At 39.2% G+C, this 26,747-nt stretch overlaps 1 protein-coding gene across 1 annotated transcript in view; it reads left to right on the top strand.

The window, feature by feature from the left end:
- Nucleotides 1–24,018, top strand: part of onecut — a 161,371-nt gene extending 137,353 nt beyond the window's left edge. The window contains exon 2 of the mRNA XM_067758230.1: nt 20,944–24,018. Coding sequence (XP_067614331.1) covers nt 21,037–24,018 — 2,982 coding nt within the window. The 5' untranslated portion in view covers nt 20,944–21,036. The remainder of the gene's footprint in view (nt 1–20,943) is intronic.
- Nucleotides 24,019–26,747: the final 2,729 nt, after the last annotated feature.

The raw sequence follows: 26,747 nt of genomic DNA, 5'->3' as shown, positions 1-26,747 counted from the left end.
CCCGTGCTGGTTGGGTGATATAAGGGATTTAACAGCAAAACTCAACTTGGCATTCACAGCATGCTCAAAAATTTTAGAGATTGTGGACAGCTTGGATATTGGTCTATAGTTACGCACATCGTTCTTATTTCCACATTTGAAAACGGGCGTAATCGAGGTGAGCTTCCAATCATCGATGAACGTCCCACATGATAATGATTTATTGAAAATCAGAGTCAACGGATAGACCAAGGCTGGACAGTTTTTTAACAAGACAGAAGAAAACCCATCAACGTCAGTTTGGGATGAGGATTTAAGAATAATAATAGCCTTACTAACATCCTCACAGGAGAGAGTAAGCGTACCGAAGTTCAGGGTACTAACGGCATCCAATGAAAAATCAACCGCTTTATTATTATCATCCTGAGAAAAATTTGACTTAAAAAACTCAGCAAATAAGTTCGCTGCCTCACTTAGAGATCGCGCAGGTTGATCATCAAGGACAACTCCAGAGGGTACAATGGAGCCGCCTTTTTTTGACTTTATATAGTTCCAAAAAGTTTTAGGATTCGATTTAATATTCGACTCAATATTATAAATATAGTTATTGTACAGAAACTTATCCAAATGATTAAATATCTTTAAATAGTGCTTGTACTTAGTAAAGAATATATGATTCTTTGACCGTTTGAAGTTACGCAAATATTTATTTTTTATGTTCTTCAGTTTTTTTAATTCTTTCGAATACCACGGAAGTTTATACGGCCTCTTTCGCTTTACCGGAATTTTATCCAAACAGTGATTAAATAGAGTGGATTTGAACGTGGCGAAGCAGTTAGAGGTATCAAGTCCCTCCAGTAATTCGTCCCAGTTTATTTCCATTAAAAAATCGTTAAATCTAGGAAAATCGCACGAATTGAAGTTGAATGTTAATCTGCTATCTGAAGTATCCGACGCATAACAGTAAAAACTACAAGTAATGACCAGTGGTAGGTGATGCCTATCCTTGGGAATAACTGCATTAGAGCATTCGCTGACTTCACAATTAATGTTGTCACTTATAAATACTAGATCCAATAATCTATTTAGGGCATTAACACTTTTACTAATTTGCTTTAAATTGAGACTCAATAAATTATCAATGAAATACAGTTCGTGATTCAAAGAAAGATTATTAGGTGTGAGACCATAACTAGAATTATTTGTTGACCAGTGAATATTACAAAGGTTGAAGTCTCCAAGCACGCAGAGGTGGTTGTCATTAAGGTTTCGTAAAACAAGAGAGATTATGTTATCAGCATGAGCTTTGTATACATCAAATGCGCTGCCTGGTGGAACATAAGAGGCAAGCAGATATAGGGAGCCATGCGCACCAGAACCAGAACCATTTATACACACGCATATTTGGTCAAGTAGCGAGTCGTCATTGTTGAGCGGAAATAAAAATGAACGCAGCTGGCGCTTGACAGCAATTAAAACACCACCACCGCGAATACAACCAGTTTTCCCAGCATCCCGATCCTTGCGATAGACATTGAAAAGATTTGGGTCAAAGAACTCACTATCAAAAAATTTTTCATTGAGCCATGTCTCGATGAAGACAAAGATATCATAATCCATTTGCGCACTAAAATTATACACAAGATCAGACTTGGTTCTCATGCCAGATACATTGTGAAAATATATCCTTAAGTCGTTACTGCTTTTATTAGCGGGACGATTTCTCCCTACTGTGTGCGAGGAGGCTTTTTGTGAGCCTTCCGAAAAAACTGAAAAGGCTTCACCGTAACATTAGTCGGCCAAATTTCGGAGCTGAGCAATTTGTCAAATGATGACTCAGGAACTCCCAACTTGAAGCTAACTCTATTCAGATTTGCCAACGCAACATCTTTTTTTACTAGCTTCGTACAACTTAATGCGGTTTTATTTAAATTAGCTTGCCTAGCCACATATTCAATTATATTATCTTCAGTTACAGATGGCGAAAAAGACGATATATGTAGCCATTTCTAACGATCAGCAACCACCAGATCGCTCGAAGCGTTAGATCCTCTAATAAGAATTCGAGAATTAGTATTTTTCATTTTAGTTCGAGTTTTAGACACATTTGCCCCCTGTCCATCATCCTTAATAGACGCATGTGTGGATGAAGAAGAAGCCGAAATACCCGTCGTTGGCACGGCCTTAATTATGGATGCATACGTATTGCGAGAATTATTTGAAGTTGAAATAACACTCTGAGGCGTCGACGTCACAGCATTGGACACCGTTGTATTAGTAGTGCAAGCAGCTGCAGTACTAATATTTGAGATAGCACTAATCGATACTACAGATGATTGAGGATTCATAGGCACTGACGTCACAACACTAGGCGTTGAAGTTTTAGTAGTGCAAGCAGCAGCACTTGTCGATAGTACGGATGGTTGGGCACTCACTGGCACTGACGTCACAACATTATTATTTATTGTATCCGCATGCACTGACGTCACAACACTAGGCGACGTGATTGTAATGGCACAAGCAGCAGCATCAACAGCAACAGGCGAGCGAGCATTCTCATGCACTGACGTCACAACGTTCGTTGTATTAGAAGTATTTGACATGTTAGCACTCTCATTAGTTGAGGGTGGCAGATGAGAGGGATTACCGTACCACACATCGGCATTATTCATGACTTGTTTAACTGCGACTTCAAAAGAGCCGCGTAAACAATTTATTTCCGCGGTGAGGGAAGCAATTGTATTGTCTTTTTCTACCATATCGCGCTGAAACGCCAGTAGAGCTGAGTGCAAGCTATCAAATTTTAACGAGAGTTTTTTGTTGTCATCTTTTAGAGCACTGACCACATTAAAAACACGAGCATTCTCTGCTCTAAGAGAAGATATTATATTAAATAAAGATACCAATGTTGGTTGTTGTTTGTTGACGTTGTTATTACTGTTGTCACTTTTTATCGCATTGTCAGGCCTAGATTTCGTAGATTCTAAAGAATTACTTTCTGACAAATTCGAATTTTTGGCAATAGCCTTTTCATCCATCATGAGAGTTGGGGGAGGAGAGCGAAGGGAATTCCGACGCTGAGTAGCACAATTTTTACAAAAAAAACTCTGCTGGGAGTTCAATAAAAAATCGACGTCTGACTGACGGATATCAACACAATTTATGTGAAAGAGATTGTTGCACTTAGCGCACTGCACTTTCGGTTGACTTCTATCAACTTTTTGACCGCACACACAAGGCATTATAATTAAAAGTTTAAATAATTGGAATTAATAATGATAATTTCCAAAAGCCAGCGATTTTTCAAATGTGTTACCATTGCAAAGGCACTTTTACTTTCACAACACGGTGGATTTATAGATTTATGAAAGATTTATGAAGGAGCGTCAGCACTCATGCATATGCATGTCGGGGTTGATGTGTAGGTGCCTTTCCCCTCCAAAACGGAGGATTTTGAGGGTCAACGGTTGTAGCTTTCAATACAACCGGCCTCTTGGATTTCAACAGCCGTACATCTCACATCTGCCGCCAGCGATCTCTGCCGTTTTTTTCCTGCCAATATATTCAGCTAATATTGTAACCAGCCAATTTATATATCTACCCAATAAAGCACATATTTTATAACGAGAATTCTCGTCTTCTCTTATTTCATTCCCGCACACACCCGTTCATTGAGATCGACCCGGTGCGCCCACCTCTCGCAAGGATTAGACGCACCCCGGCTGAACACCTTTCAAGGGAAGATGTCCATTTATGGTTTACATGCCCAGTAAACCTCATAGGTACGGTTTGAAAGCTTGGGTAGCAGCCGATGTCCGCACGAAGTTCTGTCTGAATTTTCAAAAATACTTGGGAAAAAAGTCAATAAACTCACAGCCAGAAAGAAACCAAGGACAGCGCTTTGTTCTGGATCTGGTGAGCTCCTACCCTGGCCGTAATATAACAGCAGATAATTTTTTCACAACATACGAATTGGCGCAAGAACTACTCAAACGAAATATTACTCTTGTTGGTACGGTGCGAGGTAACCGAAGGTTCCTTCCTGTATACAGTACTAAAAAAGAGGATCGTAAACTGCCTGTATTTTCAAATAGATTTTTCTTCAGCCAGTAAGTTTCGCTGGTACAATATGTTCCTAAGAAATACAAAATTGTCACAGTTTTAAGCACTCTGCATCACGGAAAAGATGTGATTCCAAGCAATCCAAAAAAGCTACCAGAGATTATTTCATACTACAACAGCACGAAAGGAGGAGTAGATACAATTGATCAATTGGTAGAAACATACTCCTGTAAAAGGCAAACAAAACGATGGCCTGTAGCTTTGTTTAGCAATATGATTGATATATCTGCTCTCAATGGATTTGTTTTGTGGACTGAAGTGAACCCCGAATGGAACTCGTCCAAAACTTATAAAACGAGGCTTTATTTAGAAGAGCTTGGATTAGCTCTCGCGTTTGAGCATATGCAGCGTAGAGAACGTGTTCCAAGATCACAAGCATCGGCCTCAATTATCCAAAAAATGAGAACCGAGTCTGAGCAACCAAACACACCAACGACTGAGCCTAGCCGTAAAAGGAAAGCGAGTCAAAGAGTACCTTGCGCTATCTGTCCATCGGGTAAACGTGGGAAGACTTATGAGCACTGTAAGGTATGTGGAACTGCTGTATGCCCTCAGCATCGGACTACGGTCTCTATCACAACGTCTTATTGCGGAAACCATGCTCCATAAACTTAAAAATAATTTCTTTAATGAAATAATATGATATCTTTTTATTTTAATGTGTTTAAACATGAATTCAATTTTTTTTAAAACTATGTTATAATTTTTGGACTGAAATATATGCGTGGTCATTTCGTGACCTTAATGACTAATTTGTAAGTTTTTCTTAATAATGCTGAAGGGTTAATTAAGAAACACACATTGCGGCTAAAAAACAAAAAATCTAAATAATAAAAATAATATTATATAATAATAAGACTAACAATATTTGTTATCGACCGAACTTGAGGTCTTGGCACCCATAGCTCCTACCAAGTCTGTCAAATTTTTAGGCTAAGGTTTATTAAATAAATATATAAATTTTTTCTAGTATTAAATTCTTGGAGCGCGAAATTAAATGTACCTTTTTATCTAAGGTAAGGTTGAACTGGCGAGTTCCTGAAGACTTCACATAGTCTGAATGTGTGCATAGGGTTACCAGAAGTTTATATGACGACCAAACTGAAGGATCCTATAAACTAGAAGCATTTTAGGACCTATAATACATGCTGCTTCCAGATCTAATAGCACAAGGAGAGGCCCAATATAGACGCGTTTCTCCATATCCCGAATCTGTTCTTCTATGTGAAGTTATTGCCATAAACAATGCTTGATAGTCACGCGACTGCTGTTTAAGCTGCTTTCCTCCATTGTATCTACTCCTTTTTGTAACGGCTACTACTACAATAGTTTGGAACCACCGGGGAATACGTGAATAACCTTGTCCCGTTTTTGCGGCCGCTGGTGCCAACCCTCCACATCTTGCTCTCATATCCCCACCGAAGCGCAGGTATGGGATACAGTAGTCTGCTCATCCAATGTTTGTTGGCTCTTTACTACGATAACTGTTTGGTCTGAAGCCGCCGAGCTGTCTTCGGGAATTTGAGTCTGGTTTCATTTGTTAACGCTATGTTTCGCGCCACCTTGTCTACAGGTAGGAGAGGTGTAATCCCGCAATTTAACATGCTACTTGTCAATCTGGCGGCCGCCATGGTGTGGTATGTGAAGATCCTGGGTTTAATTCCCGGGCAAAAAACATGAAATGTTTTGAAACAACTTTTTTCAATTAGAAGAAAGCTTTTCGGGGGCCGCCCATCGGCAGTGACTTGGAAAGCACTCCGAGTGTATTTCTGCCATGAAAAGCTTCTAAGTGAAAGTTCATATGTCATACGTATGCAGTTCGGACTGGGCGTAAAACATGTAGGTCCAATCCGCAAATTTGTAGGAAAAACTAAAAGGCGCACGACGCAAATTGGAAGAGAAGTTCGTGTCCAGTCAAAGCTAATACGACTGCAGTTTAAGCTACTACCTTCCAGTGTGTCTAATGATTTAGATTAGATTTATTGCTATTATTTTGCTTTGGTTACGGCTAAAATTTCCGCTTGGAAAACGCTCCAGTTATCTGGCAGTTTGTGGAATATACGGCCACTTAGCACCAAAGCGTTGAAAACTTGGACCGAACCGGTTCGGCGGTTCAGAGGTATCTCTGAACAGTACATGAAATGGCTCACATTTTTATAAAGTGGTTAAAGTCACTGAATCGAAACACTTCTAGTTTAGAGGCGGTTTGCATTAAAATATAGAATGATTAAAACAAACTCGCAAGTATCTGTTGATAACTGAATTCACTTACATATGTATGTCCTTGAGAGTTATTTGTTATTTTATATATGCATAAAACAAGTAAGAATGAGCCTTCTGACGGATAGACTGATTGATAGATGGATGAGCATTACTAATTTAAATCGATGGGCGCTACTTCAAAAATAATAAAATTTAAAAAAAAAAAAGATAACAAGATCGGTTACGTCTTCCCTCCTGGGGAAAAAATTCCTTTCTTCAGAAAAGAAACATTTATCTGCATGATTTTCTGTAAAATAAAAGTGAAAACATATTAATTAGCAAAGCCTACGCATTTTACATTGCAAGTCGAATGATTTGGTGAACGACGACTTGTTGCGCTTGTTATCCAGATCATAGACGACGGAGGTACATTGGTTATGGACGACCAACTTAAATAGGTAATTTTTCCCCGACAATAATGAAGTATTTTTTCGCTTTCCTCAATCTGGCTCAAATTGCTTTCCAAGATATGAAGTAGTTTTAAAAGGGTCCCCAAATGGCGAGATCTAATCGAGAGGTATGCCTGGAAAAGAGTATATTTTCCCTTTCACATAATTTCTTCGTTAAGAAAATTGTTGCATCCGTAATGTCGCTTTCTTTACCGAACCTTAGGTCATATCAAATCTTTTAAAACGATATTTCAACATTTCTTGAATGTACGAATATGTCTTCTTTGAATGTGTTCCCTAATCTTTGCTAATATAGTATATTTTCCCTTTCACATTATATCTTTCGTTAAGAAAATTGTTGCATCCGTAATGTCGCTTTCTTTACCGAACCTTAGGTCATATCAAATGTTTTAAAACGATATTTCAACATTTCTTGAATGTACGAATATGTCTTCTTTGACCTTCAGTCTCTCATTTAACCAAAAAAAAATGTTCCCTAATCTTTGCCACGTTTCGCATACTCTAACAAGCGTTAAAAAATTATTTCCATATTTATACTCACTTTATAACTTTGATTGGATAATGGTTGGTTGTACAGGTATAAAGGAATCGAGATAGATATAGACTTCCGTATATCAAAATCATCAGTATCGAAAAAAATTTAATTGAGCCATATCCGTCCGTCCGTCCGTCTGCCCGCCTGTTAACACGATAATTTGAGTAAATATTGAGATATCTTCACCAAATTTGGTACACGAGCTTATCTGGACCCACGCCCACTTTTTATATATATAACATTTTGGAAAACACAAAAAACTTGATTATTTAGTAAATAACACACCTAGAATGTTGAAATTCGACGTGTGGATACTCTTGATAATATTAAAAAAAAAAAATAAATTAAATGGGCGTGGCAGCGCCCACTTGGGATAAAATCAATTTTACAAATATTATTAATCATAAATCAAAAATCGTTAAACTTATCGTAATAAAAATTCGGCAGGGAGGTTGCCTTTACTATAAGGAAGGCTTTGAAGAAAAATTAATGAAATAGGTTAAGGACCACGCACACTTTTATATAAAAGATATTTAAAAGGGTCGTGGGCGACTAAAATAAGCTAAATTTTGCAGAAAAGAGCTTTATATCAATGGTATTTCATTTCCCAAGTGGATTTATATCAATAAATAGGAAACAACTTCAAATTTTAAAAAATGGGCGTTTCACGGCCCCTTTTATGACCAAGCAATTTTCTATGTTTCGGGAGCCATTACTCAAGGAAAAAATAACGGATCGGAATTAAATTGGGCACAAATTTTTCCCTGTAGCAGGAAATATTTTTAGAAGAAATGGACGAGATCGGTTAAAGACCACGCCCATTTTTATATAAAATATTTTTAGAAGGGTCGTAGACGAAAATAATAAGGTACATCTTAGTGAAAAGGAGCTTTGTATCATTAGAATTTTACTTTCTAAATTGAATTATATTATTAAATTGGAAAACAATAAAATTTTTGAAAATGGCAGTGGCACCGCCCATTTTATGACTAAGCAATTTTCTATGTTTCGGGAGCCATAACTCGAAGAAAAATTAACATATCGTAATGAAATTGTGTACACGTATTTTCATAATAGCAGAAAATATTTCTAGTAAAAATGGACGGGATATAAAACAAATTTAAAAGGGTCTTAGACTAGAATAATAAGCTATAACTTAGCAAAAAATTGTTGTGAATCAATGATATTTCACTTGTCAAGTTTTATTGTAGGAGGAAATGGGGAGAAATTTTTTTTAAACGGGCGGTGCCCCGTGTTATGTAGACAAGTAATTTATCTGAAATGAAATGTCCAATTCAAGCTCAAGCTGAGTATATAATGTTCGGTTACACCCTAACTTAGACACCTTTACTTGTTGTAGTTAAGTTTAAAGCATTTCATTTGGTGCTGTTAGCGGGTTTCGCATTTTCTATTTAGGCTGGGTTTTTCAGTGCGAGTTTAAGTTCCAGTTAAGACTGAGTACAGTTTAACCTTGACACTTCGTTCGATAACATATTTTGCTGCTCATCTCAGCTTAAGCGGCCGAAGTGGTAGGGTCTAGTCAACTTTACCTGGTGTTTAAACTCGCAAAACCGGCTCTTAGAAGTATAAAAACATATTTTAAATAAAAATAAATAAATTCGAACTTTAGCCAGCAACAACACATGTTGTGGGCGAGATACAGCTTTTTCAGCGGGGTGTTAAATGCTGTATTTAAGATTAACGTCTTCATTGCGCGTTGTTCTACTGTCATGCCACATTTCAGATTTTTAAACAGTATGCAGGAAATAATTCTTAAGAAAGGGTTAGGAATTAGTCAAGTCGTTAGTGCAAATGGAAAAGTGGTCGACACACAGGTAGCTAAATATTCGCCACGGTTTCGTTAAACTTGCTAACTCGCTCAACAGATATAATGGGAAAACAGGAAAAAACAATGTCATTAATTTTGGTTCTTTTTTTTTTGTTTTACCTGGTCTCTAAAAACGATCGAACCAGAAAAAGATAAATAAATGAAACTGATCAAGCCGTTATTAAGTATTTCCTAAAATATTATTTAATTTAGGTTTTCTAATTTTTTTGTAGTAATACATACATGAACCCAGAATAGATATATAATATTAAAGACAAAATTACTTAAATCGGTGTAGTCGATAATGAGTTTTTCGCGCATTAAGCAAACACATTCTTTTTATATACAGGTAAGTCCTGAATTACGTACGCGAAATTCGCACGCTATTACAACGCTTCATGTCATTAAAATTTGTTTGACCTTGAGCATTTAAGTACTTCGCACGGGACAAAGGTTAGGTTAGGTTGAACTGTCTGGTTGATGAGGACCCCACATAGACTGAATGAGTCCGTAGTGTTACCAGAAGTTTGTTTTAATGACCAAACTGAAAAACCCTATCAAAAACTAGGACCAGGATGTTATAAAATAACTCTGTCCTCTTGGCAAATACCAGAAGCTTCCTAGGACTTAAGCCACTTGCTGCTTCTAGATCTGACAGCTGTATCACTCCTACTAGCTGGATTCTTAGCCTGGCAAGCGCAGGGCACGAACACAGAACGTGCTCGATCGTTTCCTCCTCCAACCCGCACTTCCTACATCTGCTATCACTGACCAATTAAGAATCGCCTGAAGGCATGTGACGCCAGAAGGCAGTGCCCTGTCAGAATACCCGTCATGAGTCCACAGTCCTCCCTTTCTAATGATAGAAGCAACTTTGTTCATCCGCTTTTTCATTCCCATCTATTCCCATATGCCCTGGGACCCAATATAGATGTATGCTTCTCCCTCTAATGTGGCATTAACATCTTCCTCGAAGCGCAGATAGGGAATCAGGTAGTCTGTTCGTCTTGTGATTGATGACGCTAACCTACTATGGCCGTATGATCGGCGCTCAAGCTGACCCGAGGCACCGAGCTTGGTTGCAGATGTTAACAGTATGTTCTTTGCTACCAGTTCTACTGGTGGAATGTGCAGAATGTCATACAATGCAGCCGTCGATGTTGTTTTCGGGCTCCCGTAATGCTAAGCATTGCTAGTCTTCATACCCCATACAAATTTTTTGAGGTAGGTTGTTTTTTGTGTGGCTTTCCACCAAACAAGAACTCCATAGAATAGAATAGGGCTAACAATCGCTGTAAAAATCCAATGAGAAAGAGAGAGCGATAAGCCCCACGTACACCCCGGCATTCTGTTACATGCATACAGTGCCGTTGAGGCCTCCTTCACCCTCTCCTCCACGTTGACTTTCCATGACAGCTTACTGTCTGGGATGATTCCTAAATAATTTGTGCAAGATTTCTCCTGTAGGGTCACCCCTCCTAACTTAGGCCTGGTCCAATTTGGGACCTTGTACCTCTTTGTAAACAAGACCATATCCGTCTTCTCCGCGTTGAATTTCAACCCGACATTAGATGCCCAGGTATTCATATCCCGAAGCGCCGGATCCATCAAGGAGCTAATCGTTGGAAAGCACTTTTCACTTATGACAATTGCAACGTCATCTGCGTAAGCCGTAAGTTTTACGGGTCCTCATCGAATCGCCTGAGCAGTTGGTTGATGACCAACCTCCATAGCATAGGTGATAGAACCTGTGGTGAGTTGTTTGTAAAATTAAACAAAAATATAAGTTGAATAGCGCTTGTGGTCAGCGCAGACATCAGATTGATTTTTATTCACGAATACTTTCTATTTTATAGTAAAATTACTTACAGTACTATTACAACATTTACATACTAGAAATAACTACATTCTAGTTCATATGTGCCAAGTCAGCAAATATTTCTTATGACGTCCCATTGACAAACAGACACTGGCGATCGGGCATTCTGACAGGCACGTGTGCTTGTTTGTGTGACTCATTGAGCAAACGTTTACCAAAAAATGCAAATGGATATGCTGGTTGTTGTCGGCATTCACATGAAGTTGAACTCCCGCTGTGTTGGAGTGAACGTAATTTATGTGGGTCAACATTGTAATATGAGTGCAATATGACTGTTTATGCTCGGGATTTAAATATGCATAAAAATGCATTCGCATAGGGGGTCATGATTCACATGCTGAAATGCATTGGCATAAAAAGGGGTATGGCATAATGCTACACCATCCACCTTTAAAATGGGTCACATACACTTGAGAACAATTGTATGTGATCCCTAAAGTGACTTAATGACCCATTTAGAATTTACAAAATTTTAATTGCTTTTAGTTTTCTATTGTAATTTATTGTATTGCGGTAACTTGATATTGAGCGTGAGGAGTTTGTTTATTTATTTTTGTATCCGTTTACATTTGCTTGACATGTTTTTTTTTCGATAAAGGGGTTGCTTGACATGTATTATTTTTTGTGCTGACACTTTTTTTTTCTATTGTTCTTTTGTTTGTACAGTTTTTGTTTTTTTTTTTTAAGTATAATTTATATATGTATGGTTACGTGTTCGTGATTATGAATAATGTTTTGCATCAAGTGTTATTGACGTTTGGTTTTTCATATCAGAATTTTAAGTGTATTTTGCACAGCCGGTCTTTAAGAGCGTCCACTCGCTTAAAAATCGGCCTGTGTTTACAAATTATTTTGAAGTAACCGTAACTTGATGCCAGCGTGACTTTATATTTATATATGTTTTTTTTTTTTTTTGTTTCTTTACATTATTGATGACGAGTAAATTGGAATATTTATAGTGTGATAGTTTTGGTTTTTTTTTCAAATCCATTGTGGTTATTAGCAAATGCTCTATATGGTTTTAAACCTATTCTTATGAGTTATATGTGTAGGTTAAATTAAAAATATTTCCTATTCTATTCTACCGGAGTTGAAGTAAAAAATATTTTACCTAAAATTATGACCTCTTGTAAATAGCGAGGCTTTCTTACATGAACCAAAATCAACAAATGTTTGTATTTATTTTATTTTCTAATTCCGCATATTATTCCTATTAGATGAAAGAGTTTTTTGTTTATTTATTTAGTTAAGTCTGTAATTAATTGCATAGACATGAAATATTTGACTGTTTTTATTAAACAACGTTTTTCATTGTTTACTAAGTTCTACTAAACTAAGATTATGTTAATTAAATATACAGGAAATTTAGGAGCTGTAATTGATGGTAGAGCCGTGTGGTAAAGTATACAGCCAATTTTACCATCTACAATCAGGTTGCTTGTATTTCTTACGCTACCATTTTAGGAGCGTCACATGTCTTATTGCTGCAAATTTATATAGCGCTTCACATATATTTTTATATGCTCTTTTCGAGACTTTTTCTTCATTTTTTTTTTTGTTGGCTGGTTGTAAAATTTTTGTATTAGGTTTTGCTTACTTCCACTGTCCTAGAATTACCTATTGCTTCATGACCATCTTTGTCAGGAGCATTCACAGGGATTTATGTAAATTTTTAATTTGCTGTTCGCTTTAGACAGGGCTACTTTTACTGTCGAATGTGACATTTTGAGATTTACTATTTGAATTGTAGATTGCTCTTCCTCAGTTTTGGGTTTGGTTTAGGTAATGGGTTGCAAAAATTGGTGTTTCTTAGATATGATCTGTGGCGGGTTTTACCTGCCTATATTTGTGCTTCGTATAATTTTTGAGCATCATAGCAATTGTGATGATCAATAGCATGAATACACAAACTATAACTGCTAACCAAACATCTGGAATGTTCGGAATATTTTCTGTATCTAATTTAGTCGGTGGCTCATACTTGGTCACCTTGTTCTCTGTTGTTCCAGAGCTTTCTTTCCCTAGTTCGTATCCGGCTATCACTATCATGATGCCTTGCGCAATCTTTGTCCACCAAGACATTTTAAACTTCTTAAATTTTAATAAAATGTTAGATATTTTGTTTTATTTATAACATTTTATTTTGTGAAAATTGTTGTTCAAAAAAATTTTTTTAAAATATTTTTATTTAAGGTAAAAATTTTTAGTATTTAAAAAAAATTTTTTTTTTGATATACTAGCTTAGTGTAGTTTATAAAATATTTAAAAATATTTTTATGTATTCGTAGTAAAAAAAATTTAAGATGTTAACATTTGGCGTTTTCGGGAAACATACTTCTAAGCATTCGCATTATTTCCTCCTCTCTGGTTGTGGCGTTTATTATGTCTTCCATTGTGGGTTCCCTTTCCATTCCTATTATTTTCCACAATTTCTTTAAGTCTTCTAATTCTTTTTGTAAGTCCCTAGTGTGTAGGGTATTATCGTCCCACCATTGTAGGGGAAAGTCTGAGGAGCCCTTTTGCATTTCGATTTATTACTAACAGAATATTTTTAAACATTTATAAAAGTGTGCTATGGAATATCTCCTCTGTGGTTATTTCATTCATAACCAAGAAGTAACTGAAACTGATATGTGTCAAAAGTTAAATGAATATTTTATAAGACGTCCTAAACCAATTTACTTATTTAATTCAACAACCACTCTATAATTTAAATTTTGGATTTTAATTTATTTTTCTTTTACATTTAATTAATTCTGTTCATTCTAAAATCTCCTACAATATTTATTCTAGAAATTTAAAAATATATTTATAAAAGATTAGTTGTTTCCGCTTTCTGCTGGTCCTTGTGCCATATAAAAGGTTTCTTTATATGTTGTTCCTCTACTGATGATCTGTATTTGCTAACGTATCTCCTTTTTATTCTACTTGAATTATGCCCGCTCGTTGCCAGTGGGTAATGCTGTTCTTCTTCACCTTGAGATTTGTTAAAAATTCGCACTTGAAATATCGTTCTAAAACGATGGATATCAGCTAAGATTCGGTAAAAGAAGCGACATTAGGGACGCGACAATTTTATTAAATAAAGATATTTTGTGACAGTTTGACAGGGAAAATATACTCTTTTCTAGGCAACCCTCACCGTTAGATATAGCTATTTAGGGTCCCCCTTAAAACCACTTCGTATTTTGGAAGCCAATTTGAGACAGATTGAGAAAACCTAAAAATACTTTATTGTACATGTTCGGGGGGAAAAATACACCTACTTCAGTTGATAGTATTAAACCGGTGTACTTTCTCGTCTAACATCTGGACAACAAGCGCAACAGGTTGCCGTTCAGGAGATCAACCAGCGTACCGTGCTACGTAATATGCTTTATTGTTTTATTTTACAGAAATTCCTGCAGATAAAAGTTTCATTTCTGCAGAATGTAATTTTTTCCCCAGAGGAAGAGACGTAACCGGTCTTTTTATGTTCTCTTTTTTGTTTACTATTTTTGAAGTAACATCGATTGAAGTCAACCTAAAAACTCAATATAATCTACAGAAAGAATGTTAGAAGTTAGTAATGTTCATCTATCTATTCCTCAGTCAATACCTCAGAAGGACACACATATGTAAGTGGACATGATTATGAACAGATACTTGTGATTTTTCTAATCACTCTATCTTTAAATGTAGCGGTGAAAACCGGTTCTAAACACAATTCGATGGTAATATAATATCTTTAAATTGGATGGGGCCACGCTCCCAGGCAACTTAAATTTGAGTTTGCCAAAAATCCGGCTTTGCCTTCGTTAAACTATTGATATTTGGGGATATGTAACCTACGCATTAGGTTAGGCTAGGTTAGGTTGAGGTGGCTGCCCGACGGCACACTTAGGCCAGTATTATTAGGCCCGTTTTGATAAAAGACGAAAATACACCATTACCTTTCCTCTTCGAACAATTTTGAGGACCTTATGAAAGCTACCAGGTCCAGGATCTTTTGGGATCGCATTTAGGCCAGGTTTCTTTCGAAGTTCGACACCCAGGTGTTGGTAGCCATCTTTCGTCGGCTCGACGGTGGATGTGCTCTTATAGCATTAGCTTGCATGTGGACAGGGGCATACCTAAGCGTTCTTGGACAGGAAGAACCTGGCTGGTTGTACTCTGCCTAGCCAGTTCATCTGCAATGCAGTTTCCTTGATGTCCCTATGTCCGTGGACCCATGTGAGGTGTACTCGGTTCTGTTGAGCCATCTCTTGAAGAGATCGGCGACAGTTTAGTGCTAGTTCAGAATTGAACGAGTAGGAGCCAAAAGATTTTATGGAAGCTTGGCTGTCGCTGAAAATAAAAATTTCTTTGCCGACGGTGTGTGTCCTATCCTAGCTGCGGCTTCCATTATGGCTACAACTTCCGTCTGGAATACAGTGAAGTGGTCGGGTAGTCTGAAGGAGAGCTGGAGGTGAAGGTCCCTTGAGTATGTTCCACCTTCAACTATACCGTTTAGCCTTGAGCCGTCCGTGTAGCAAGGCACCTATCCGACTCCGTTCAGTCATCCCTGCTGGGGATGTTTATCTTAAAGTTGGTTTCCGCAACTGTAGTGGTCGCACAATGATCCGTGCTAGGAGGAAGAAAACTGTATATGTTTAGTATACTTGAGTGTTGGTCTTCTTGTTCCAACACGACAACTTACTTGGACGCAGGGATGACATTGCCGCCGCTCGAAAACCAGATAAATCCAATTGAAGGATGTCAATAGTGACCTCGGAGCTTTGCTAGGCGTTGTTCTTAGAGCCCCGCTTATGCTTATCATGCTGGATCTGTAGACTTTACCCAACAAGTTTAGGTTTGACGCCTTGCTCAAGGCTGGCCATCATACGACTATCCATACAGCATTATGGGTCGGATAATCGCGGTATAAATCCATCTGCATATGTTGGGTGTGAGTCCCCATTTTTTGCCAATGTCTCTTTTTCACGTATATAATGTAATGCAATGTATGCTTTCTTTTGTCTCTGAATCACGTTGTCCTTCCTGTTCAGCTTTTTGTCTAAAACTACGCATAAAAATTTGGCCTTATCTGTCAGGCTTAGGCGAAACCCATTTAGTTCTGGAAAGTTTGAGGATGGTATTTTGCATCGTTTTGTTAATAAGACAAGCTCAACTTTATCGGAATTGACGCTGAGTCCACATCGGGAGGCCCATAGGGAAACCTCTCGCAATGCTACCTGCATCAAGTTGCGTAAAATTTGAGGGAGCTTACCTCTGTAGGCAATCGCTAGGTCATCAGCATATGCCACAACCTACCTGCTCCCCCAACTGGTATCTCTTAGTAGCGAGTTTACCGTTAGGTTCCATGGTAGAGGGGAAAGGACACCACCCTGAGGCGTGCCCCTTGCGATAAGTCGTGTTATATCGACCTTCCCCAGTGAGGAAAGCACTTTCCTTCCCCTGAGCAGTTGACCACTCCCACTAGGGGTCTATTTACGTCCAAACTAGCTAAAGCATTGTTAACAGCGTCTTGACTTATATTGTTCAATGCTCCTTCAATATATAGGAAGGCCATAAGACAATAATCCTTTTCGAACAAAGATGTTATAGCTATCTGAGAAGCAGCCCTCTACCTTGCTAAACTGCATGTGACCAATTCTATTTCAATTTTCTCGGACAGCCAAGCCGCCATAAAATCCCTGCAATGCAGTAACACCTCGTCACTAGTGGCGTTGAAGTGCAGAGAAACCCTCAACAAGCTAGCTGGTAAATGCAACCTGATCATTATATGCATTCCTGGCCACTGTGACATCTCAGGAAACTGCGCTGCGGATGAGCTAGCTAGGAAGGCACCAATCTGCAAATAATAACCTCCGCTGGTTGGGCCAGACCTCCTCTAAACACCTGCTAGCACTGCTTGCGATCTCTATTCACGGATCAAGTAAACGCCAGATAGGCCATGGAACCTACATGTAGAATATCCAAGCAAATATGGCCGAAGCTGGATGAAATGAGATCGCAACCGGTGATACTGTTTAACCGTTTCTCTATAAGCCCACTAGTGGGCCTTCTTAAAGGTCACTGTCTCATGGGCACTCATGGTGCCTATATGGGCCTACAGAAAAATGACTTCTGCCGCAGCCATAGAGACGAGGAGGAGATAGAAAGCGTAGAGCACTATCTGTGCCACTGTCCCGCACTGTCAAAAACCAGGTACCCATGCCTCCACAGACACCCCCTTTGGGGTCTTGCGTAGCTTGAATCTGCTCACAAAAATGACGTCTTGCGTTTCATCAGGCAAACGCGCTGGTTTAGCCTCACTGGAGTCTAAACATGCTTCGGAAGTAGGGAAATAGGAAATGGGAGCCCCCGCGTGGTAGCACAACGGGCCACAACGGCCTAGGTGAGTCTCCGCTTGGACAGCGGAAGCAGCCACTTCAACCGAACCTAACCTCAAGATGTTTCGATAGTAGAGACTAGGCTGTATAGCGCAGTCTCCGTAGATCTCCCTTTGGTGTACGCATGTTGAAAGCCCGAAATGAGGTTCCTATCAATGTTGGTAGTGAGAAAATCGCTAATTATTCTCTCTATGGTCTTGAGTACGAAGGATGAAAGACTGATAGGTCTGTAGTCCTTCGGCTCGTAGTGAGAGGCTTTGCCTGCCTTAGGAATGAATATGACCGTGGCGTCCCACATGCACACGGAATATAGTTTAGAGCCAAACAAGCGGTATATATGTGTCGCAGCCATTTGGCTGTTAACTCCAAAGTGTGTACAAGTTGAGCGGGGATAATCCCGTCTGGTCCAGCAGCCTTAAAAGGTTTAAAAATTTTAACTGCCCACCTAACCCTCTCCTCAGTGATGGTATATTCACAGCTTGGTTTACTGCAGGTACTTCCGGTGCATTGATCATGTTTCCCGGGAAATGTGTGTCCAGGAGCAGCTCTAGGGTTTCCCTCTGGGTACTGTCCAGGTACCATTTGGTCTCCGTAGAAAGCTAACAGCTGTTTGCGCCTTTGAAAGCACACACCGCAGCCTTGATGTGTCAGAAACACTTTCGACTCCAGTGCAGAAATTTCTCCACAAAATTCTCTTCGCTTGTCTCAGGTCTTTTTGTAGGTCCTTAGTTTGCCCTTGTATTCTAGCCATTGTGGCCCATTATCGAGGTATTTTGTTTGTTGAATTGTTCTCTACAGAATTTACGAAATAAGTCCAAATCATGGGACCAACAGTGAGGTTTAAGATTACCGCGTGGTTTTGGCATTGGACAAGCCTGTTCTATGGCATTTGAGAGTGGCATTGAGAAGGTTTCTACCAGACCCTCCAGCTAATCCGTTGATGAGGGTAGTGCTGGCAATTCTCTTGCTAACAGCTCATTATGTGGTTCGCAGTTTGTATTACGTGGGCTACGTCTCGCAAAGGGCTGATAACGAAATATTCTAACATTATTTCAATATATCGGTGGTGAGAAGGAATGTTCCTCAAGGACACGCAATTTTTTGACCCACCCATAAACGCTTTCGCTACAAATAGTGTGGTCAATGACCTCTTTACGGTTTTTAGTAATAAAAGTTGGTTCATTACCTACATTGCAAACCACCAGGTTAGTTGTTAAAAGGTAATCGAAAAGTGACTTACCACGAGTGTTTATACCGGAGCTGCCCCACTGGACGTGGTGGGCGTTTGCGTTCGTCCCGATAAGCAGATGGCCCTTACTTAGGTCATCCACTAAATCCTTTACCGTCTTTTGAGCTCCTCTGCATCGTACGGCATATAAACGGAGGCTAGTGTTATATGTGTGCCCCCGTTTGCCAAGCTGGCCGCTGTAACATCGCCATTGCTATAGTTAGGTAAAAGAAATATGTTTATCTCGGATTTTAGAAAAATACAGGTTCTAAGTTTACCTTCATCTGCAGCTCGGATGAGCTTAATTCCAGTGGCCCCCAAATCGCAAATCCGTTAGTTATTCACCCAGGGTTCTTGGATAAGGACCACGTTGACGTCGCCTTTAAAGGGCGAGTAATGAGGGCAACAGAGGCTGTCTTATATTTGTACAGGTTCATCTAGAGCAACCTCAGCATGAGCTTGCTCAGACTGCCCTGCCTCCATCACCGTGACGTCGTGATCCTCTCCGTCGCTATCCAGCAAAGCATCCTCCATCGTCAAGTTGCACAGAGCCCCTACGCAATTTGACGTGGCGGAAACCAGACTTTCAGCGTCGGACACCTACGATTCCACTTCGGGTGTCTCGATGTCCGTGTCCAAAGTGGCCACCAAAAGGGATGCGCGCTGTGCATCGCCATGGTATACGTGTATTACCACCTCTCCGAGGCCGTAACACACTCGTGCCTTGCGCTTCTTAAGGGGCTCGAGAGCTTCCTTATTAAGGGCTAAAACAACCTGCCTCCTAGGTCCGACAGCGTCGTCGACATGAATAACACTCCAATCCTGCGTCGGGAGAGCCGGGTTCATTAGTTGCAGAATCCTGAGAATTCTCTCAGATTCTGCTGGAACTGCTGGAATCCATGCCCTAGCCCTTGGCTGAGGGCTATCGCCCCGGGATAGACCTGACCTAGCTTTGCGGCTGCTGCCTTATACAGCGCAACAGACCTTGCGTCTTCGCAAGCGAGGACCTTGATCTGGCCCTGGTACCATCCTGCGTCAGAACCTCGCGGCAAACTGCCCGGAGACTCCATCAAAACGTAGAGAACGGCGTTACCAATTTCGTTCCGGACGTACGGCCACTGGTCTTTAGGGATTACACCACGGTCATTCCCACGGTCCAGGATTTCTATGAGAATCCGGCCCTTGGCTACCTCGGTAAAGCTGGGTTTGGCCACCGCGGGGTGATTTTGATGCCTTTTTGGCGGGGGTTTGATGTCCTTGTCGGACTTTTGGTGCTTATAGGGGGTTGCGCTTTCTGTGCTTGTTGCTAGAAAATCCCGAAAATTCGGAAGTAGAGTTCGCGCCCTACCACCTATACATTAATATGTATAAAATTTTTGAAAAGGGGCGGTACCTATTAGAAAAAGTTAAATACGCCCTATAACTCCAAAATTTTTTGAAGCAGGATTCCAATATTTACCATAGAGATTCCATAAATGAGGTAATTGGGGTAGAGGGAGTCACAATAATTTGGATTGGGAGTGAAATCGGGATTGGAATAATAGATTTGGGAGGAATAGACAGCGAAAAGGAAAAGGGGAACACTTTCTAAATGTAGGCGAGCTAATTTTTGGGTAGAACACTGTCTTTTGGGTACGCTAGTTAGTTTGTTAATAACAAATATGCATATGAAATGCCCCTGATGCATACGAAATTATTCATATAATTTTTTGGTAGTGTTTTTGAGGCGCGGACCAGAGCCACTATGCAGAAAGGTGTTCCGCGCAGAAATACTGTGGAGAGCGTGGCCTGTTATGGATCGGTTGTTGGTTATTTTTTACGTGGCCAAAGGTTGCGTACACAGGAAGTTGCTCTGCGCAAAAATACTCTCACGTAGCCAGTGTTGGATCAGGTAATTGTTGTTGTGCTAAGATGTTTTAAATAATATAACAATACCGGAGGTGATTATTTTTTAGATGTTGTAGGGATTTGGGAGTGTCGGAATTATGAATTTAAGGATTTGGTACTGCCGAGATTATGTATTTCGGGATTTTGTAAGTTGTGATAGTGGCATACATCCATCACGGCTATCTGATTTTAAGCAACGACTAGTCCTATAAAGCTTTTAGTTTTTACTAAGGGGTGACCTTATTTTACAACTTAATTTCTGGAACTAAGTGGCGGTACCTTTTTGGTTGTCTAGCAAATGTGGTTGCGTTGCGTTTACATGTACATGCCAGGGCTTCACTGACTGGACAGTTCAACTTACGTAATGTCTTCGTCTTATTTTAAAAGCTTATAATTTACTTGGAGTTCCTCTATAATTTTTTGTTTAACTTTTTTTCAGGCATTTCTTTTAACGATGTTTGGATAGTAAACTCGTACATGAATTTTCCGTAACTTACGGTGATTGGAGCAATAAAACATTCCGATATCTACCATGAGGATGGAGCCTGCAGCCAAGGTTGTAGATCACCAAAGCCTTTCCAGCCAACTCGTTGAATCTAACGAATTAGTACGAAGAGTTTCATCGAATGGCACCAGCATCGAAAACTCATCTAATAATACAACATTCGTGATTAGGAATCGCACCCTATCTTATTCTCCGGTATCTTCGTTATGTGCACACGACGTTGTTGATGACATGAATGTGGTTGAGCAAACACTGGTGACTGCTAGTGACGATAACGTATCCGAAGATGAAACCGCAAGTCCATTTGTAGTGGTTCGCACAATTATTGATGGGCTTAGCCACAGTCCAGTTCATTCGACATTCCAAAAGACCATACATTTTACTGCTCGAGATCTACATGGAGAACACTTTCAAATTGCGCAAGAGCATCATCAACGACAGCCTCAACACCTCCCCCTTTTGGAGCCCCGTCAGATATTGCAATTCAAAAATGCTTACCAACATTTAGAACAGCTGGACTACCAGGGACTTGAAAATCGTTTACATGGCTGTAGTCCCATTGATTTTGTAGGTACCGCTGTAAAACTGAATGAGTTATCCACATGCTCTTCGCCAAAATCAAATGTGGCAAACGTGATTGCCAGTAAGGCAATACACAAGGAGTTTATAATTGATAAGCCTGAAAGACAGCTGCAAAATATAAGATATAAAGCTATCCGCGACAATTGCAACATATACGACGATGATTATAGAGAGAAAAAAATCTCCTTAGATATAACGCACGTTGAAGATAACGTAAAAGTAAATGTTGGCGATAATATTTCTTCGGAGGTGGTTCTATCCCAACATTTCCACGAACATAAAAATCAGCAGGAGTTTGAGCCAGGAAATATAAGCTCATTAGTGCAACACTCTCATACTATCCGTCTGCATGGACAGCAACTTCTCCTTCATGACCAGCAAATAATCAATTCTGCCATGTATGAGAAGAATCATAAATCACATGGAACTTACAATAGTGCCTCAACTGAGCACAATGAGACTTTGTCGGTGATTATACAACAACAAAAAGGAGATTCTAGAGACTCTGGCCTTCAAATCGCTAGTCCCGTACTGGGAAGAGTTAGCGTGGGGGTACTCAGCAACCAATTGATTCAGCCGGCCCCTTGTAACCCATTGTCGTCCCCAAGCGAAGAAATTTCTCCTCCAGAATTTAATCCTACATCTTCTTATGCCACACTAACACCTCTGCAACCGTTGCCGCCTATTTCGACCATGTCCCACAAATTTGCTTACGGTGGGCATATAAATGGGAGTGGTGTAAATATAAGCGGTAGTGGTTGCACGAATAGTCCCAGTAACTCTTCTTCGGAAAGTGTGGAAGCATTCGGTGCAATGCCAAATCAGAACAGTTTAGGTGCACTTAGTCTAAGCAGCCTCGGCGTTGTACAGTCGCCATACTCGACATACAACAAGCTGTCATCGATGGGAATATCAATGTCTCCTCCGCACAATTATACAACATCACCGTCACATTCTATGAATGGTATGGTGATTGCCTGTGAATTGCGTACTGCATTAACCAGCCCTTGTGTTGCACTTTCCCCACAGTCGGCGTACAGTTATTCTACGGAACTACACTCGCCTACACAATCTCATCGCATAATGAGAAGGAATATGGCAATGGCAGTCGATGGAGACTGCAACAGCAATTTAAGCCATGACACAACGTCCATAGAAACATGTCAGGTAGGTTTACATAAAAAAGTGGTCAGCATTTCACCACCACGAGCCGGCGGAAATGAAGCAGTTTTAGCGGATAATATTATTATGACGGAGTTTAAGTCTGCGCATAATACTCACAAACATGAAATCTTGGTTACTTCAACATCAATATCTGCAACGTCAACTTGTGGACAAAGTCCACGCATCCAATTACATCATGGTCCTATTTTAAGCTCTCAAAGTGCTTCAAAGAAATCTGTGCCCTTTACCTTGTCAGGCAGTTATAAAATAGATAATCAACCAGCTGCAACGCTGGCTCCCATCAATAGTGAGACTACTACACTCTCCATTGCTTCACTGCAGAGCAATGACCTCATCAACATTTCTCCACCTGCTATCGTGTGGCCACGAGCGTCGTCGCCCCATCCTGAAGAAGAAAATACCTCTACAAATCTGTCTGCCCAAAAACCCAGGACATATATGCACATGCAAGTAAGTCCTTTGTCACAACAACCTTCTCAGCAGTATAAGCAAACCGGAAAATCCATAAATACCGATACCAGCGACAGTTATTTCAACCTGAACAAAAACAATAATCCAAGCCTTAGCAATGCTCCAGCAGAAAAAGGGATGCTCCCTACCAATAAAAATAAGTGCATTGCTGAGCTGCAGGATCACCAGTCCGTTCAAGCAGAGCCCCAAAATGAATTGTACCAAACCAAAATCCGATATGAAAATAATAAGAGTCCGTGCAACAGCTCGAGTGCCTCAGCCGCGCCGCACAGTTGCATCGCCTCGACTGGAAGTGCCAATTTGATAGGCAACATCAGCAATCTGCGGGGTGCGGAAGTTGGTTGCATTATTGGTGACAACAAGAGCAGTCCCTCTAATACCATCGATGTAGTAGAAATAAATACCAAAGACTTGGCACAGCGCATATCGGCAGAACTGAAGCGGTACAGTATTCCGCAGGCTATATTTGCGCAGCGTGTGCTGTGCCGCTCTCAGGGTACACTTTCTGATTTGCTTCGAAACCCAAAGCCATGGTCAAAGCTCAAATCTGGACGAGAAACATTTCGACGCATGTATAAATGGCTGCAGGAACCTGAATTTCAACGGATGTCGGCATTACGTATTGCGGCTGCACAAATACCTCAACGTATTACCAACAACAATACTATCACCAGAACTATTGCCGCCTCTAATCGCATGGTCAATTCTGATTCCAGTAATATTACGCTTCTCAGCAACTCAAATAGTGGTGAGTTATTTATATTTATTTAGTAATTAACCCTCGGCTGGAACAATAGTATTTATTGATTCATTAGGTATAACAAATTTTGTTTATAAAAGTATAACGTATTTTGTAACAAAATATCCCTACAACTAAAAGTTTGTAGGATTGTTATTAATACCATTATAAATAAGTTCTGAGGAGTCATCATCGAAGTGTGCCTTTTTTTACACAATGTCAAACTCGAAGGATAGACCAAGACTGGACAGTTTTTCAACAATGCAGAAGAAAACCCATTAATGTCAGTTTGGGAGGAGGATTTAAGTATAATAATAGCTTTACTAACATCCTGACAGGAGGGACTAAGCGCGCCGAAGTTCAGGATACATATAGCATACAGCATTCATTGAAAAATCAAACCCTTTATTATTATCATCCTGAGAAAAATTTGCCTAAAAACACTCAGCAAATAAGTTGGCGGTATCATCGAGGAAAACTCCGGAGGGTACACTGCAGCCACCTTTTCTTGACTTTATATAGCTCCCTAAAGTTTTAGGATTCGGTTTAATATTCGACTCAATATTACGAATATAATTTTTTTTGTTTTTATCGGCTTATTGATAAATGATTCAACGTTCGATTTGAGTCCAAGGCGAGAACAATAATTTTTTTGTAAAGATTATTACTGTTATTTTTTAATTTTTCTATAATTGAAAAATTGTATTTTGTTTTTGGAATAGTAAGTAGAAAAAATTTCAGACAACCTGCCATAGCTGCGCAGATAAATCCATTTCGAATATGCTAAGCCTTCACGATCTGTACACTTTATGCACGCTGCGTTAACCATTTAGCTATACAGCGGTGGTTTGTTTGACTGACAAATTGCTAGTTCTATTCCTTCATACCAACTATATTTATTCAGCGTTGCGCCATTTGTTGAAAATCACGAATAATGTTGGATTTGTTTATTGTCAATTACTCTGTTCTTTTTGACATTCCCAAGTGCTCTTGGTTTATTAAGAATTGTTTTTGTTTTTTATCGGCCTATTGATAAATGATTCAAGGTTCGATTCGAGCTCAAGGCCTGAACAATAATTTTTTTTTATAATGAAAATTATTGTTATTTTTTAATTTTTCTATAGTTGAAAAATTGTATTTTGTTTTTGGAACAGTAAGTAGAAAATTTTTCAGACAACCTGCGATAGATGCGCAGATATATCCATTTCGAAGGGTGCTAAGCCTTCATCACCAGTACGCTTTAGGCACGCTGCACTAACGATTTAGCTATACAGCGGGGGTTTGTTTGACCGATAAACTGGTACTTCTATTCCTTCTTACCAACTATATTTATTCAGCGTTGCACCATCTGTTGCAAATCACTGATAATGCTAGATTTGTTTATTGTCAATTACTTTGTTTGACATTCCCAATTGCTCTGGGTTTATTACAATTGTTTTCGTTTTTTTTCTCCCGCCTATTGACAAATTATTCAAGGTTCGATGCGAGCTCAAGACCAGAACAATACTTTTTTTCTAATGATAATTATTGTTATTTTTTAATTTTTCTAAAATTGAAAAATTGTATTTTTTCTTTGGAATAGTAAGTAGACAAATGTTCAGACAACCTGCCATAGCTGCATGGATAGATCCAATTCGAAGGGTGCTAAGCCTTCATCATCAGTACGCTTTAGGCACGCTGCTCTAACCATTTAACTATACAGCGGTGGTTTGTTTGATTGATAAATTGCTATTTCTATTCCTTCTTACCAACTATATTTATTCAGCGTTGCGCCGTCTGTTGCAAATCACTGATAATGCTGGATTGGTTTATTGTCAATTACTTTGTTTGCCATTTCCAAGTGCTCTTGGTTTATTAACAATTGTTTTTGCTTTCTTTCTCGGCCTATTGATAAGTGATTCAAGGTTCGATTCGAGCTCAAAGTCAGAACAATAATTTTGATCTAATGATAATTATTGTTATTTTATAAATTTTCTATAATTGAAAAAGTGTATTTTGTTTTTGGAATAGTAAGTAGAAAAATTTTAAGACAACCTGCCATAGCTGCGCAGATAGATCCATTTCGAAAGGTGCTAAGCCTTCATCATCAGTACGCTTTAGGCACGCTGCGCTAACCATTTAGCTATACAGCGGTAGTTTGTTTGACTGATAAATTGCTACATCTATTCCTTCTTACCAATTATATTTATTCAGCGTTGCGCAATCTGTTGCAAATCATTGATGATGCTGGATTGGTTTATTGTCAATTACTTTGTTTGACATTTCCAAGTGCTCTTGGTTTATTAAAAATTGTTTTTGTTTTTTTTTTTTTTGCCTAGTGATACTTGATTCTAGGTTCGATTCGAGCTCAAGGCCAGAACAATAATTTTTATTTAATGATAATTCTTGTTTCTTTATATGAATAAATCAAGGATTGCCCGTATTGCTTTAAATGTATGAACAAATATTTCAAGCAATTTTTAATTTTATAATTTATTTAATAATTTGGAAAAAATTTGAACAACGTGACATCAGGACGGACAAGGCGACAGCTGTTTCGATTATACCTTGTAAATCTCTTCAAAGCCTTTTCTCCCGGGAGTGAGAGTCGAGCCCGCACTCCTACGATAGTTAAAAATGGTTACAAACGCATTCAGCTACGTCATGCCTTAGTTGTTGTAAAGTTTTTCCCAATTGCAAAAACAGCGATAATATCAAGTTTCTTTGAAACCGCCTTACAAACATGCATAACTTCAACACATAACTACATACAAAGTATGTG

Source organism: Eurosta solidaginis, chromosome X, assembly GCF_040869045.1.
Source record: "Eurosta solidaginis isolate ZX-2024a chromosome X, ASM4086904v1, whole genome shotgun sequence".
NCBI classification, from domain to species: Eukaryota; Metazoa; Arthropoda; class Insecta; order Diptera; family Tephritidae; genus Eurosta; species Eurosta solidaginis.
The sequence above is the reverse complement of the archived record's forward strand: the minus strand, read 5'-3'. Positions and strand labels throughout refer to the sequence as shown.